At 39.4% G+C, this 15,878-nt stretch overlaps 4 protein-coding genes across 4 annotated transcripts; 3 read left to right on the forward strand and 1 right to left on the reverse strand.

Annotated features, from left to right (window-relative positions):
- Positions 1–244: 244 nt before the first annotated feature.
- On the forward strand, positions 245–4,102 carry LOC103955773 (DUF21 domain-containing protein At1g47330-like). The gene is made up of 12 exons (XM_018649228.2): positions 245–564; positions 909–985; positions 1,060–1,143; positions 1,254–1,367; positions 1,533–1,619; positions 1,779–1,918; positions 2,007–2,094; positions 2,216–2,289; positions 2,607–2,797; positions 3,115–3,344; positions 3,494–3,540; positions 3,712–4,102. Exons 1-12 carry the CDS (start codon positions 387–389, stop codon positions 3,950–3,952), a joined length of 1,551 nt encoding a protein of 516 aa, XP_018504744.2. The 5' UTR covers positions 245–386; the 3' UTR covers positions 3,953–4,102.
- Positions 4,103–4,801: 699 nt separating this feature from the next.
- Positions 4,802–9,215, forward strand: LOC108867740 (probable methyltransferase PMT28). The gene is made up of 8 exons (XM_018649223.2): positions 4,802–6,340; positions 6,450–6,599; positions 6,995–7,265; positions 7,367–7,459; positions 7,691–7,865; positions 8,049–8,291; positions 8,392–8,586; positions 8,703–9,215. Exons 1-8 carry the CDS (start codon positions 5,498–5,500, stop codon positions 8,899–8,901), a joined length of 2,169 nt encoding a protein of 722 aa, XP_018504739.2. The 5' UTR covers positions 4,802–5,497; the 3' UTR covers positions 8,902–9,215.
- Positions 9,216–9,589: 374 nt separating this feature from the next.
- On the forward strand, positions 9,590–12,888 carry LOC103928945 (S-adenosyl-L-methionine-dependent tRNA 4-demethylwyosine synthase). The gene is made up of 8 exons (XM_009338073.3): positions 9,590–10,600; positions 10,709–10,824; positions 11,053–11,228; positions 11,467–11,657; positions 11,746–11,832; positions 11,956–12,113; positions 12,195–12,405; positions 12,494–12,888. Exons 1-8 carry the CDS (start codon positions 9,746–9,748, stop codon positions 12,632–12,634), a joined length of 1,935 nt encoding a protein of 644 aa, XP_009336348.2. The 5' UTR covers positions 9,590–9,745; the 3' UTR covers positions 12,635–12,888.
- Positions 12,889–14,610: 1,722 nt separating this feature from the next.
- On the reverse strand, positions 14,611–15,390 carry LOC103929450 (nucleolin-like). Its single transcript, XM_048587529.1, has 2 exons — positions 15,084–15,390; positions 14,611–14,618 (listed from the first exon to the last, which is right to left on the reverse strand). The coding sequence occupies exons 1-2, from the start codon at positions 15,388–15,390 to the stop codon at positions 14,611–14,613; spliced, it is 315 nt and encodes a 104-aa protein (XP_048443486.1).
- Positions 15,391–15,878: the final 488 nt, after the last annotated feature.

A 15,878-nucleotide genomic window follows, 5' to 3' on the forward strand; every position in this document is an offset into this window, starting at 1 on the left:
TGTCACCCATTATCGTCGCACTTTAATTTTTGTTCTAAACAAATGGTATTATTTATCTTAAGGAAGAGAAAGATGAATTTGAATCACATTATTGCTAATTTATTATAAAGAAAGTTCTCATCTTTCTTCTTTAATGTAAATAATATCTTTTATTTAAAAAAAAATACCGCGATCTTATCGTCTCAATTAAACGCAAGTTATTCTTGTTAACGCGGGCACTTGCTCCACTGGCGCCGCTAAAAGCAAGTGTTTTTGTGGAAGCAAATAAAAAAATCGAGGGAACCGAACCGGCCAAAAAGAAATCCAGTACACCCAACCCAAAAGGTCCGAGAAACGTGCACGGCTTCAAATTTTGGTCTCCACTCTCCAGCAACCGAGCGACGGAGATGGCTGCGGTGGTGGCCTGCTGCGGGACGAAGTTCTTTTTGTACGTGCTGATAATCGTAGGCCTGGTATGCTTCGCCGGAATGATGGCCGGACTCACTCTCGGCCTCATGTCCCTCGGCCTCGTCGACCTCGAGGTCCTCATGAAGTCCGGCCGCCCTCAGGATCGCAAACACGCCGGTGAGCTTTCTTCCCTCATAATTTCATTTTCTTTAATTTTTTTTATTTGTTATTTGTTTTTAGTTTATGAAATTTGGAGCTGCTCAGCAATTTCGAATTTCTTTGGGCGATCCTCTGGATTCTGAGCTATAAGAACTTTTTTGGTTTGAAACTTATTCAAATTTCGTTTTTGGAAACGGTTTTCTGGACTGGAAATTATGATATTGTTTTGTGAGATGCTGGACAGTAAGCTAAATTACTAGATGACTCAGTTTATTGCAGTCCAAGTCAAAGAATAGTTGAACTTTACAGAAGAACTGGATTTGCGTGTGTTTAATTGCATTAAACTGCTCCGTTTTTTGCAGCTAAAATTTATCCGGTGGTGAAGAATCAGCACCTGTTACTTTGCACGCTTTTAATCGGAAACGCGTTAGCAATGGAGGTAATCGTGTGATGTTGTGACTTTATCTAGGGCAATTAATTCGTAGTAGTTGATGATGTTTCCTGTGTTATTAGGCTCTTCCGGTGTTTTTGGATAGTCTTGTGCCTCCTTGGGCGGCCATTGTGATATCAGTCACTCTCATCCTGGTGTTTGGGGAGGTAAGTTGTCTTCGGAAGAGCATTTCACGCCGAGTGATTAGTTTAAGAAGGTATCTACATACGTACAAAAGATGTTTACTTTTGGTTCTTTGTATTCGTTGCTACTCCAGATATTGCCGCAAGCAGTCTGCACTCGCTATGGATTGACTGTTGGGGCGACAATGGCCCCATTTGTGCGCTTTCTTCTTGTTCTTTTCCTCCCCATTTCGTATCCCATTAGTAAGGTGATGTTAATGCATGAACTTACATAATGATTACAACGACTTTAGATGTTTGTAAATTGTGTGATGTGTCTTGACTGTTTGACGTAGCTGCATATATTCTGTTATTAATTGCATTTTTTTTCCTATTCTGTCATTTTATTTGTTCTATATATGTTCTCTCCGCAGGTTCTGGATTATATGCTGGGTAAGGGACAATCTGCCCTTTTACGAAGAGCAGAGCTAAAGACTTTTGTGAATTTTCATGGAAATGAGGTATATAACCTGACTAAGCTCTCGCATATTGAAAGTTCACATCAGGCACTATACTAGTAGTCTAGTGGCATATGTTAGGAACTTTCAACTTTCCGAAAGTCCTCCGGTTTCCCATGTTCTGTGTTTAAATATGGCATATGCATATGATTTGTTATTTAGGCTGGGAAAGGCGGGGATTTAACACATGATGAGACTACCATCATTGCTGGGGCACTTGAATTGACTGAAAAGACAGCAAAAGATGCTATGACTCCCATAACAAATGCATTTGCCCTTGATCTGGATGCACCTCTTACTTTGTGGGTTTGTGGATTTCGGTTTGTTCTCTCCATCATATTTTATGTGTTCTTCCATTTTTTTAAATCCGTCACTCTATTTTCTCTCCAGGGACACATTGAATGCAATAATGGCAATGGGTCATAGTAGAGTTCCAGTTTATTGTGGGAAGCCCGGAAATATAATTGGTCTTGTTCTGGTAATTCCATTTTTGCTTTGATTATATACTTTTATCAAAGTTGAAGTGGTGCTGCATGTCCGACCAAAAGACAAGAGTGATGCTAGCTTCAAATGTATCAGTTGATTTCATATAAGTGCAGGTTAAGAATCTCTTGATGGTTGATCCAGAAGGTGGAGTTACTTTGAGAAAACTGATGATCAGAAAAATTCCTCGGTATGATAGTACCTCATTATATTTTGGTTTTTATTATTTGATACAAGACATGAGCTAATGTAGTTTTGAGAATTCCTGAAGGGGGTGTGCTTTCTACACACCCTTTTTTACTTCTCACACACCTTAATTTCTGACCGTCGGATCGAATAAAATGAAGAAGATCAAAGGACATAAATTAATAAGGGGTGTGTAAGAAGTAAAAAGGGGGTGTGGATATCACACCCCATCCTAAAATAGTTTGTTTCACTGTCTCTGTTTTATTTTTTATTGGGCTGGAGCATGATAATTCTTGGCTGGCCTTTTCATTTGCTCCACAGGGTTTCAGAAGACATGCCTCTGTATGATATTCTAAATGAATTTCAGAAAGGTCACAGTCACATTGCAGTTGTCTTTAAGTATCCAAACGGGAAAAAGGATGCACTAAAGAATGGCAAAGATGGCGAACCACCCGTGTTTAAGGATGATTGTAAGAAGCAAGTGGGCCAACCTGCGGCATTATTCAAGAAAGGTGTGTATATTCGTAGCAGCAACAATAGAATGCTGCTGTTTAGGTTTATTTTCATTTTGAGGTTCAAGATTCAAATCTCAGTTTTCATATTTAATTGTTTCATGATATTTCATTCTGTACTCATAATGTAAAGTTCCGTTTGAGTATGTTAATGGATGTAACTTGTTCTGTGTGTCCTGTATGATTGATATGATTAACTGAGTTTCTGGCTATCTGATTTCTCAGTGTATGTGCTTTTCCTGAGTTTTTCAATCACTGCCACTTTTTTGTATGTGTGTCCCTTGAAGTACATAGTTTGTGTTCTTGTTGAATTCCAGATGAAAAAGTGGGTTCAAGCAATGCTCGGAGTGCTTTGGACAATGGCATTGGTGATGGAGGTCAACAATCTAAGAAAAGCCCATCAGCTACTCCCGCTTTTAAGAAACGACACAGAGGCTGTTCACATTGCATTCTGGACGTTGAGAACGGTCCCATTCCAGTTTTCCCAAACAATGAAGAGTTTGTAGGAGTAATTACCATGGAGGATGTCATTGAAGAACTTCTTCAGGTAATGGTCATGCATTGTAGGAATAAGTAACTGAATCTGCTCCTGCATTTTCTTACGACACTTGTGTGAGTATTATCTGGATACTGGATTTTTGTAAATTTTAATTGTTGCATGTATTGATCCGAATTGTAAATCTCTGCTTATACCAGGAAGAGATATGGGATGAAACAGATGAGTACGTCGATATCCACAACAGGTAAGATTTTAAGTGATTTTCACCTGCACATAATAGCACAACACATTCTTCTTAAATCTTCGGTTCCATAGTACGGGTTCGTCAATCATTTTGCTTTGGGAGCAGGACAACCAGAATTGCTGAAACTTGTATTTTGGACCGAAAGATGATAATATTTCTTGGATAGTGCAGGATTAAGGTCAATATGCATGTATCTCAGGAAAAGCCTTCTTACACGAACTCATCCAATCCTTCCGGACAATGGTCACCTGTCAACCACGCCCCACTGCTAACATCATCATCAGTGCCACCGTATTCAGGTTCTTCTCAACATCAAGACTCTGATAAGGTGACTGCTGTAGGTCCATTGCCAACGGACTCACATACCACAACTCATCAAGGTTCTGAAGGCGACACGTCAAGAGATCAGTGAGATTGATCGTATGTTCTTCGCATGAATGAAATTTAGATGCACAAAATCGATATTTGAGTTTAAAATTATGTAAAATTAACCGAATACTATCTAGTTATGTAGAAAGATATGATCCTCTACATGTTTGATGAGAACCCACTGCTAAGACAACTCTCTCGATCTCTCTCGATCTCTCTCTCGAACGTAAATTCTATCACTACATCACGTGTTAATAATCTTGTATTCTTCAGTAATTCAAACCTAAAGTTTAATTGCAAGAGAAACGCTAAAGCGACTTTCTTAAAGTAGAATTCTTTATGGACTCTCTTCTACCTCATAGTTTAATGTCGATTCTTGTTCTAACATTATAAAAAATTGTGTAAAAAATATGAGGGGATGAGTCTATGAAGATATTTTTCCGTTTCAATCTTTTTATTTCTAAACTATAACCAACTTGATTAATACGTTCTCGCACTATAATCAGATATTCACTTCACGAGCATAATACAAATGAATAATTTGTAAAAAGAATTGTTATTAGCATTTCAAAAATCATATTTGGCATTCCAAACTTTCTATAATTAAAAAGATAAATACACTTGTGAGGAGTATAGAATGAGATTTTTGAAATGCTAATAACAATTTCTTATGTAAAATTTGGAAATTATCAACTTATCTTTCACTCATGAAAATGATTTATACCATACTAAGTGACCGTATTCAAATATTATACGCGATTAATACCATATTAAGTGACCATATTCAATTATCTATACGCTAAATTTTTATGCACGTGCTAGTTAGCCGCTGTGCGCAGTACGCACCGTAACCTGGACATAAACCCGAAACTTTCTGGTGGCGGTCAATTTCCATCCATGGCGCTCGCCGCAAAATGCAAGTAAAATCTACGTTCTTCCACATGAGTTCCAGCCTCTGAGATGACACGACAACCTTATCAGCACTGCCCACTTCGCAGACAACATAATTTTTATACACAAATTTCAAAAGTTTATTACTTTATACTCGATTACTACCTTTGCTCGTCAGTCATTTCCCCAACTAATCACTTTAAAAAAAAAAAAAAAAAAAAATAATAATAATAATAATAGTTTTAATTTTTCCGAGTGACAGAGAAGTTTCTCCCACTTATTTGAAAATTCTGCTGCTAAAAGCTAATTTATATTGGGTAGGTGCTACTTGGTACTTACCCAATTCAAAATCCTTCTTTAATTTCTCAGTTCATTGGAAAAAAATTTTACTCTTCTTTAGATTTTTCATGATCTTGAAGGTTGTAAATTCTTTGAAAGGCGATTTCTTTTTGTTGTACTTCGATCCAGACGGTGATTTTCCCATTTGGGTACTCGCAGTTTCATCTTCTATTTCCATTTTTAGAAACATTTCCACAGATCTGTCTCGTCCCCTGCTCCAGATTCGTTAAAGATTTCCTTTTCTAGTTAAATCTCACTTCTGGATTTGAATTTCGATATTTTATCCAATTTTGGCGGGGTTTTTCATTGGGGGGTTTCCAGATTTATAGGCTCCTTAGTGTACATTCTTCAAAGAGAGATGGCAGTGGCTCGGTTAGCTCGGTTGGGCCGCCAAGCAAAACGGCCAGGTGGGTTCTGCATAAAAATGACGGCGGTGGCAATCTTGGGCCTCTGTTTTATATTCGTCTGGTCGATGTTTTCTTCTCCTTCCTCCTCCGTCACCACCCGAATCGAAAGCTTCGACAACATTGGGGCATCGCCTGGATCAAAGAGCACCAGGGGGAGCACTCCCAGTGGGACCCACCAAGTTGCTAGTAATGGTGGGGAGGAGAAAAGGGCTAATGGCTCTGCTGTGAGTTCACCTGCCCATGAGCATAAATACGAGAAGGAGAAGAAAGAAGAGGTAAATGGGAAGAAGGGGAAGGGTAAGAAAAAGTTACCAGAGAGTGTGGTGAAGGGTAAAAATGTGACCTTGGAATCCGAGAATGAAGATTCGGAGAGTGAAAAGGAAGATGGGGATGAAGAAAAGGAGGTGGTGGATGGAAAGGAAGAAGCTTTGGGTGATGACAGTGAAGGAAATGGGGAAGCAGGGGGAGAGGGGGATAATTTGATGGAGACGATGGATAAGGAATCGGAGGAGGTGAAGCTGGAAGATGACGGTGGTGAATCCGAAAAAAGAGGGAAGAAGAGGTATAAGATGAAGGGTCCATTGTTTGATCCAAAAGCACATTATAGTTGGAAACAATGTAGCACAAGGAGCAAGCATAATTACATTCCTTGTATTGATATGGAAGTTGGATCTGGAAGGCTGCAGTATAGGCATACTGAGAGGAGTTGCCCGAAAGTGGAACCTATGTGTCTTGTACCTCTTCCCCGCGATGGATATGGCCCCCCGGTCCCCTGGCCTGAGAGCAAAGAGAAGGTATATATGCTTAGCGTTTCATATGTTTTTCTTGTATTCAAGTGTAGTACAATGTGAGGAAAACGAATTTTACTGATGTTTTGTTTTCGTAACATTTCGTGTTTTGTAGATATTGTACAAGAATGTGGAGCATCCGAAACTGGCTGTATTCATCAAGGAACATAGTTGGGTGATGAAGTCTGGAGAATATCTGACTTTCCCTCAGAACCAGTCTGAATTGAAGGGTGGGATTCTTCACTATCTTGAGTCCATTGAAGAGGTGTGACTTTTACTCATTGTCCATTGAATTTGAGAATCTGTATGATGCCTCTTTTATTACAACCTGAAATGAATTGATAACGCTTGTAAATGATTATTTGGGTAGATAGACGATTTCTCTTTCGAACGTGTGTTTTTATATATGAAATGAGTGGTAAACCTTGGAAAATCTCATATTTCTAGGATAAAGAGTCTTAACTGTTTTATCTCTACTATATTTTTGCATCCTAATATTGTGAGAGATGTGGAGTTTGAAACCAGCCTCTATTTACAGATGGCAATTAAACTTCACCATATACGTACTCTGATGTGTATGTATGTGCTAGTTATCTCCTAATAGTAATTGCTGTAAGTCTTACCATAAAAAGAAGTTTGAATTTTTGTTTTGTTTGATAGATGGTACCAGACATCGAATGGGGAAAGAATATCCGTGTAGTGCTTGATATTGGATGTACAGATTCCGCCTTTGGGGCTTCTCTTGTTGATAAGGATGTATTAACATTGGCATTGGGCTTGAAAGATGACCTAGTTGACCTAGCTCAAGTTGCCCTCGAACGTGGTTTTCCTGCTTTAGTTAGCCCTTTTCAAAATAGAAGGCTGCCTTTCCCCAGTGGTGTTTTTGATGCTGTTCACTGTGGCGGTTGCACCATACCTTGGCATTCAAATGGTTTGAATCGATTTCTTTCTGCCTTTCATTCTTCATTTCTTCTTCTTGAAGTTTCAAATCCAACTTTAAGTCACACTTTCATGGATTTCTTTCTTTTGCAGGGGGTAAGCATCTTCTGGAGATGAATAGGATTTTAAGGCCAGGCGGATACTTTGTCTTGTCAACTAAACATGACAGCTTTGAAGAAGAAGAAGGTTTGCCCTATGCTGCTAACTATTATGATAATAATAATTATTTTAGATGCTTGAAAGCTGGAACAGTAGGCCTTGTGGTCCGAATATCTTACAGTTAATACTATTTTTGTGAGGACTAACTTCCTTAGGATATCTAATATTTGTTTGCTTTATGATATTATATAATTTTATCCTGAGTTGCTTGTGCTGAATAATTTGATAACATGTGGCATTTTTTTTCTTATCTTCCAGCCATGGCTAAATTGACCGCATCTATCTGTTGGAATATTCTGGCTCATAAAACTGATGAAGTCAGTGACGTGGGTGTCAAAATATACCAGAAGCCAGACTCAAATGATATATATGATCTGAGGAGGAAGAAATATCCACCTTTGTGCAAGGAAAATGAAAACCCAGATGCAGCCTGGTAAGCTTAAATGAACTTGCTTGACAATATTCGTCTCTTCTAGGTTTTTAGCATTATGAATCCATACATGTTCCATTTCTGGCTTGTTAATTTGTTGAACGGAATCAGTATGTTCATTATCTGCGCACGGAAGACCACTTTTGGATGATTTAGGAACAGTTAGCCTTACGTGTCCCTTAACAGGTATGTTCCCGTGAAGACTTGCTTGCACCCCATTCCATCTGCCATTGAACAGCGTGGCACAGAGTGGCCAGAGGAATGGCCCAAAAGGCTCGAAAGGTATCCTGACTGGTTAAGTGATAAAGATAAATTGGATGCAGACACTAAGCACTGGAAAGCTATTGTTGATAAATCTTATCTCACTGGACTGGGTATCGACTGGTCAAAAATTCGAAATGTAATGGACATGAAAGCCATCTATGGAGGGTATGTAAATAAATTCAACAGAACCTTGTGTTTTCTTTTCTTTTCAATAGAAACACGTCGAAGTTGATTGGTGAATTGAATTGTAATGTACTTGACGCAGATTTGCTGCAGCCCTCGCACAACAGAAGGTTTGGGTGATGAATGTGGTACCTGTCCATGCTCCTGATACACTTCCTTTCATATTTGAACGCGGGCTTGTTGGAACCTACCACGACTGGTGCGAGTCTTTTGGTACTTATCCCAGATCATATGACCTTTTGCATGTGGATCATCTGTTTTCACGGCTTAAGAATAGGTGAGAGCCAACTCCTCCAGTTAGCGCTTCATTACTGTTTGCAGTGGCATTTTGTTATTGAAGTCTCCGGTTTTTCAAGTGTCCCAATCCTTTACATCTGGAATACTACTTTGCAGGTGTAAGCAGCCTGTATCAATCGTTGTTGAGATGGATCGCTTGTTACGGCCTGGAGGTTGGGCAATTATACGCGAGAAAGTTGAGGTACTGGAACCCCTGGAGGGTATATTGAAGAGTATGCATTGGGAGATCCGGATGACTTATGCTCAGGGAAAGGAGGGTATCTTATGCGCCCAGAAAATGTTGTGGCGGCCTTAAAACGATAATGCAGCTTCATACAAGTCCATAACAGCACGAAGACCTGCGGCGAAGCCATGCTTCCTTCGGGTGCTCCATCCAATTTTGAGCGTTGTTATAACCGATGTTTTTGATATACCACTTGAATTTTATTGGTGATGCAGTTGCAGTTGATGTAGAGGATGAGCTGAGGAAGTGAGGGTGAATGAGTTCAGTTCACTAAGAGTGCACATTATTATGTTTTTTTCCTAACCATTTCAAGTGATGGATTTTTCTGTGTATAGGTTTGTGTATTATATGATGATGTTATATTAAAGAATTAAGATTCTTTTTTATACGAGCGAATTTTATTTTAAATTTATCTAAATTGCAGAGAAAGGGATCTGAACCCAGGTGCATAATGTGAAGAACATTCGCTCTAGCTCATGTGACTGTCTACATTTGCAAATGAATAATTTTCTTTCAGGAGCGAAATGTTGTATCCTTGTATTCGAGTAAGGTTTATTTGATTGTTACCCTGGTTCTAATACGTGTTATAACACGAGTCAATTCAATTTGACACAATGTTACTCATTGAAATTATACGAAAGTACGTTACTGCCTCGTGTAGTACCGAAACTTGATGAGGGATATTAGTGCATATGAGCATATGCACTAGAGAAGGCCCAGCACTCATATATTTTGGGCCGATTAAGACCAATTTGAATTCAGCCCACCAACATTGCGTACCCAAAATTCCAATCGCCGTCTTCCGCCTCCTCTTTCACTCTCTCGCGGTTCTGCAACGAACCCCATTCTTCTTCGCGCCTCCATAACACTCATGTGATTGTCCGCCAAAGGCAATCCCACAAATTTAATTCCCGCCATGTTCCTCTCCTCCGCTCCTGCGCGGCTCACTCTCCTCGCCCTCCTCTCCGCCACCACTGTCTACTGTTTCTACAAATCCCGCCGCCTCCGACGCCTCAAGCTCTCCCTAAACCCTAACCCTGGCTCTTCGCCTCGCAGAGGCAAGCTCTTCTTCGTCTCCCAAACCGGAACCTCCGAAGCCCTAGCTCGTCGCCTGCTCGATTTTCTGAAATTAAAAGGCGTCGCTTTCGACCTCGTCGACCCCAACAACTACGAGCCGGAAGACCTCCCGAAGGAAACCCTAGTTCTGATCGTCGCTTCGACTTGGGATGACGGGAAGCCGCCTCCGAACGCCAAGTTCTTCTCCAATTGGCTCGCCGAGAGCGCGGAGGACTTCAGGGTGGGATCGCTGCTGCTCTCCAATTGCAAATTCGCCGTCTTCGGCGTTGGGAGCCGAGCCTACGGCGCTACGTTCAATGCGGTGGGGAAGGCCTTGGCGAGGAGGATGAGGGCGTTGGGCGCTTCTGAGATGTTTCCGATTTGGGAAGGTGACGTGGACGGTGGTGATTTAGACGAGGTGTTTGATGCTTGGAGTGGGAAGGTGGTGAGGTTTCTGAAGGGTGGTGCGGCGGAAAATGGCGGGGTTTTGGGTAATGGGGTTAGTGATGAATGTGAAGCTGAGAGCTTTGATGTTTCAGACGAGGAAGATGAGGAGGAGGAGGACGGTGGGGAGTCAGGTGTTGTTGATCTTGAGGATATTGCAGGTAAAGGGCCTTCAAGAAGGAACCCAGTGGCGGCGACGAAGACGAACGGGACAGTAAATGGTAAAAAAGAGATGGTCACTCCGGTGATTCGAGCTAGCTTAACGAAGCAGGTAAGCTTTTCTGAGCAGTCTTCTTTCTGGAAGATTTGAAGTGTTGTGTTTGCCTTTAGGATTTTTGTTCTGATCTTTGGCTTTGATTTTCCTCGAGTGAAAATGCAGGGCTATAAAATTATTGGTTCTCATAGCGGTGTCAAAATTTGTAGATGGACAAAGTCGCAGCTTCGAGGCCGTGGAGGTTGCTACAAACACTCGTTTTATGGCATAGAAAGTCACAGGTAACCGAAATTATTATCAATTTGGAGCAGATTTCGCACCGTCCTTTCCCATGTACACGTCTGTGTGTAATACCTCAGTGCTATGTAATTAGTGGTGAATTGGCAGTCTTATAACATATACATTTTGAATTTGTATATTTTACATAGTTGCATTTACTTTTATAGTTGTTTATGTATTTCACGTTGCCTCAACTAGCGGTTTAAATTTGAGACGTTTGAATGAAACAGGTGCATGGAGACAACCCCTAGTCTGGCATGTGCCAACAAATGTGTTTTTTGTTGGAGACATCACACAAATCCTGTCGGAAAGAGTTGGCAGTGGAAGATGGATGATCCGTTAGAGATTGTTAATTCTGCCATAGACCAGCACACGAAAATGATCAAGCAAATGAAAGGAGTTCCTGGTAAATCCTGTGATTTTTTTCTTTTGGTGAGAAATACATCCTTGGATAATGCATTAAGTATTTTTAGTTGTACAAGACTGCTCGAACCAGTGATGAATTAATTGAAACACTGTTTAGGAAGGCATGGTTATATTGCGTTCCCCAACTAGTTGGTTGTACTATCATCAACTAAATCCTAGGAAACTTAATGGTGTATAGATCTGCTTAATTCTATGTCATGAGATAACTTCTCCTGCAGGTGTTACATTGGAGCGATTAACAGAGGGTCTCTCTCCCAGGCATTGTGCCTTATCACTTGTTGGTGAACCCATCATGTATCCTGAGATTAATGCACTCATAGATGAGCTGCATCAAAGACGGATTTCTACTTTTCTAGTAACAAATGCTCAGTTTCCTGAAAAGATCAGAATGCTGAACCCTATCACGCAGGTTTGCTTGCTACTGTTATATTGCTGTCTGATCTTACATCATGCTATTCTTTAGTTTTGGCAATGATTTTGGACTTCTTTGTACACAGTTATATGTAAGTGTAGATGCTGCAACTAAAGAGAGTTTGAAGGCGATTGATAGGCCACTTTTTGGGGATTTTTGGGAGCGATTCATTGTAAGCATCTGATCTACTTGATACTTTGAGGTCCCAATTTCTTGTCTTCAATCCACTGATAAAAAGAAAATGATTCAGTACTTCTGGTGTTACTCATGTGTTTGCTTGAATTTTTATCGCCAGGATTCCTTGACTTCTCTCAAGGACAAACAGCAACGAACTGTTTATCGCCTAACTCTGGTGAAGGGCTGGAATACAGAAGATATCGATGCTTATTATAACATTTTCAGCCTTGGCAGTCCTGATTTTGTTGAAATCAAGGGAGTTACATATTGTGGAACGTAAGTTTTCGTTTCTTTCGTTCCTATGTAGTCAGGTCATTTAAATGCTTTAGTTCTATATTCAGAGTGATCAATTCACAGGTCTGCTACATCGAAGTTGACAATGGAGAATGTGCCCTGGCATGCTGATGTTAAAGCATTTTCAGAGGCCTTAGCTTTGAAAAGTAACGGGGAGTATGAAGTCGCATGTGAGCATGTCCACTCGTGCTGTGTCCTCCTGGCAAAAACTAGCAAGTTCAAGATTGATGGCCAGTGGTTCACGTGGATTGACTATGAAAAGTTTCACGATCTGGTATATTTGGCTCCAACAATTATATACTCCTAGAGTGCCATTTGGGCGATCATATTTATTCACTCATCCATTCTTATGGAAAATGCAGGTGGCTTCTGGAAAACATTTTGACAGTAAGGATTACATGGCTCCAACACCTTCATGGGCCGTTTATGGGGCAGAGGAAGGCGGTTTTGATCCGTATCAGTCTCGATACAAGAAGGAGCGCCATCACAGAACAAACCAGTGACAACCAGGTTAGGGGTTTGATTAGTATGGAGTTCTAGGAACAGTTTTGATTGTATTGTATTGTAGTTTTACCTATGTGAGCAAGTTTTTGCACGACATAACAACAGTCTATAGATTAAGAGAGTTTCTGGGTAAGTTTTACTCTGCAATGTTTATGTTCGGACAATGTCATAAAGATGAAACTACTGTTTAATCAGGGAGGTAATTACTGTTTATGTTCCAATTCATTCAAATAGATTCTAAAGGTTGTGGCTACTTGATGTCTTTTGTGTCCTTTAGATGTTCTTAGCTGACACTAAGATAGTGGCGCCCAAAACCTATGTTTACCTTCTTGCATTGCGTCACATGATTGGTTTGGGACGAGCGCTTTAGTTTTCGGTCAATATCCATTTGTCTATAATCCTTCTCACGTTGTTTTTTTTTTTTTTTGTGGTCAAGTCTTCTCACCTTGTATTGTAACAATAGTTGGCGAAATATCTGTTTCAATGGCCCCTTGTAATGGTGCTTGATCTTCCATAAGGGGAAATTGTCGTTACCTATAAATGTCGTACACAGCTTTCCACATCAGCCAACCTCTTTGTGCATTATTTTTGTCTTAGTTTTTACTGTTAGGCAGAGCAAATTACGTCATTTATCCAAACAAGGTATCCCCTAATGGTTGGAGATGGAATTTCATGTTATATGTCATACGATACGTTATTGGTTCGATTTTTGGAATTGATGAATTGTACGATGGTGATCAGGGAGAGACTAAATGCCTCTGTGAGTTTTTCCAACTCTCGAAATGATGACTAACTAATCTTTTTTAAAAATAAAACAAAATGAAACGTCCAATCAGTAAATTTTATTTCACACGCATTATTTGTTCACTTAGCATTTGATTTAATATGCACCTTGAACATTTCTCAAAACTTTTACAAATCTATATTATAACTCTCTAATTAATAAAACTGATCATTTTATTACCAAAAACAAAATATAGAACCCTACTTTCAAGTCTTTGCATGGATGGTGCATACTACCAAAAAAGTAAATAAAAATTAAAAACCGCTTTGGTCCAAGATACAATTACTAAATTAAATTGTCAAAAGTCCCGAGGTATAGGACATTGTAGAGCACCATAAAAATTTCATACAACTTATATAATTCAATGTAAGTATACATAATTGACTTGAAATACTGTTGCGTAAGCATAAAACTCGTAGCTAGGTTACTTTGACCTTATCCATGATTAATGCTTAATGGATGAGACACGAGACGGTACTAATTAAGCTAGGTGCCTTACGCGCCCGTGGAGTGGAACCCCTAGCTGCCACGTCCTACTTATTAGAAAAGCACTTATTGGCTTACCGAGGCGGCGAGCTTAACCTGCGAAAGCAGCTTTCTTTCTACTAGCTTTGCACGCTTGCTTGTGCTCCTTCAAGGGAGTGCTTTTATTCGTGTATTAATTTAGAACGTGAGTGTCACGTGACAGATGCAGCGGCTTGGCAATTGACAGTAGCAGAGCTGCTAACTCGGCTAACATGCGATTTCTGTTTCCATTTTCCAGATTTTGCAATCTTCCTTTTTTCTAAATTTTGCAGAAAACCCCACTTCTTTTAGTGGCCCCTCTATTTTCATTTTTTTTTTTCTTACCCCTTTCCACATAAATAATTGAGCGTAACTAAGTTGGTGATGTCAGTGTTCTCCGTTTCCTTAAAATGATGTGTCATCAATAAGAATAATACATTTATTAACGTATAATTAATAAATCAATTATCAACTTTCATATTTTTAATTTTCAAAACAAACTTTATCTATAAATTTAATCTCCTTGACGTTCACTTCCTTCAAATATTTTGGTTGCATTTTAGTTGCAGACTTCAGTCTCATCCAAGTTAGCTATGCTAATAATGCTTCACTTTGTGCCTAAGTTCGAATTCTTTTCCGGATGGATTAGTTTAAAACATCTCTTGTATTATAACATAAACACCAAAACTAATTTCCTACAGGTGAAAATAACAAAAAATGAAACTAATGAAAGATATATTTTCATCAATGAACTGAGAAATGAAAAACCCTAGTTGTTCAGTCTAATTCATCCAACTACTAATCAATAGAAAAAACTAATCGGAAAGTATTTTGATTGCGAACAGAAAAGCTGATTATAGTATACAAAGGCAGAGGCTGGAAGAAATCAAATGCAAAAATCGAAGTCCAACTCTCTATCTTCTGCATATAATTTATATGCAGGAAATTAAGGAGAGATAATATGTTGCCTTTACAGATTTTTTTTGATTGATTTAATTAATTTTCCAGATGTTTTTAACACAGAAGAGGAAACTAAGAACAATAAAGAAATTACCATGAGAGTAACTAGCTATGGCTACTCTTTCTGGGTTTGCTTTTCCTCCTTGCTCTACTTCTTGAAGGCTCCCTAGGTAAAAAACCTTCTTCTTTTTTACCACTACCTTCTTCTTCTTCTTTTACCTTTGGCTGCTGTAACTCTTCCTGTTGCTTCTGCTTTTGATCTTCATCATCCTCATCCTCATCTACTTTTGCTTTTTTGGAATCACTTTCTTTAACATCTTCAGCTGCAGAAGCAGAAGCAGATTCTTCTACTCCTGCTGTGGATTGCTCTTCAATAACAATCTTGCGAGGCCTTCCTCTCTTTCTTGGGGTATGAGCCTGGGGTTGCTGCTGAGATTCGTCTCCTGTTGACGAAGCTTCCGCTATTGCCACTGATAGCTCCTTCGTTTTCTGAGGCTTCTTTCCCATAGAAAAATTTCTCTATCAAATAATAAATATTTTGATGATAATTTTCACCAAGACAACAACTTTTATATTAACTTTTATATTAATCTGATGAGTAGAAATAAAACCCCGAAAGCCAAAAAAACTTCAAGAACATTCTCTAATATTTTTCACTCTCTCTCTCTAAAGATGAGAACCGGCAGAGAGAGAAGGCTTAAATCTTTGACCTGCACCTAGATTCGGAAAATACCATTAAAATAATCTCTTTCCAGTCATATACGAGACCCAATAAAATTCGACCCGGCCCCCTCCTCCTACTCTCCTATTACTGTTGGATAAAAATAAGCAAAAATATTTTAAAAAAAAAAAAAAAAAAAAAAAAGCTCAAAAGCCACTAATAATCGTATTTCCCTTTTCTTCGGTAGTACCTATTTTTCTATCCCCTTCATGTCTGAGTAAAAGAATATAGAAAAGACAAGGGAGGAGGAAATGAGGTCGAAAGCCAGTGAGGG

This window comes from the organism of the source record quoted next, unplaced genomic scaffold (genome assembly GCF_019419815.1).
Source record: "Pyrus x bretschneideri cultivar Hongxiangsu unplaced genomic scaffold, Pyrus_bretschneideri_v1 Contig1, whole genome shotgun sequence".
In the NCBI taxonomy this organism is placed as follows: Eukaryota; Viridiplantae; Streptophyta; class Magnoliopsida; order Rosales; family Rosaceae; genus Pyrus; species Pyrus x bretschneideri.

Excerpts from the sequence above, each read along its gene's own strand:
- LOC103955773 (XM_018649228.2), top strand. The coding sequence starts at position 387 with ATGGCTGCGGTGGTGGCCTGCTGCGGGACGAAGTTCTTTTTGTACGTG. Across the intron at positions 2,095-2,215 it reads ATATAATTGGTCTTGTTCTG|GTTAAGAATCTCTTGATGGT; the intron begins GTAATTCCATTT and ends ATATAAGTGCAG. Across the intron at positions 3,541-3,711 it reads TACGTCGATATCCACAACAG|GATTAAGGTCAATATGCATG; the intron begins GTAAGATTTTAA and ends TGGATAGTGCAG.
- LOC108867740 (XM_018649223.2), top strand. The coding sequence starts at position 5,498 with ATGGCAGTGGCTCGGTTAGCTCGGTTGGGCCGCCAAGCAAAACGGCCA. Across the intron at positions 6,600-6,994 it reads ATCTTGAGTCCATTGAAGAG|ATGGTACCAGACATCGAATG; the intron begins GTGTGACTTTTA and ends TTTGTTTGATAG. Across the intron at positions 7,460-7,690 it reads CAGCTTTGAAGAAGAAGAAG|CCATGGCTAAATTGACCGCA; the intron begins GTTTGCCCTATG and ends CTTATCTTCCAG.
- LOC103928945 (XM_009338073.3), top strand. The coding sequence starts at position 9,746 with ATGTTCCTCTCCTCCGCTCCTGCGCGGCTCACTCTCCTCGCCCTCCTC. Across the intron at positions 10,825-11,052 it reads TATGGCATAGAAAGTCACAG|GTGCATGGAGACAACCCCTA; the intron begins GTAACCGAAATT and ends TGAATGAAACAG. Across the intron at positions 11,833-11,955 it reads ATTTTTGGGAGCGATTCATT|GATTCCTTGACTTCTCTCAA; the intron begins GTAAGCATCTGA and ends TTTTATCGCCAG.
- LOC103929450 (XM_048587529.1), bottom strand. The coding sequence starts at position 15,390 with ATGGGAAAGAAGCCTCAGAAAACGAAGGAGCTATCAGTGGCAATAGCG.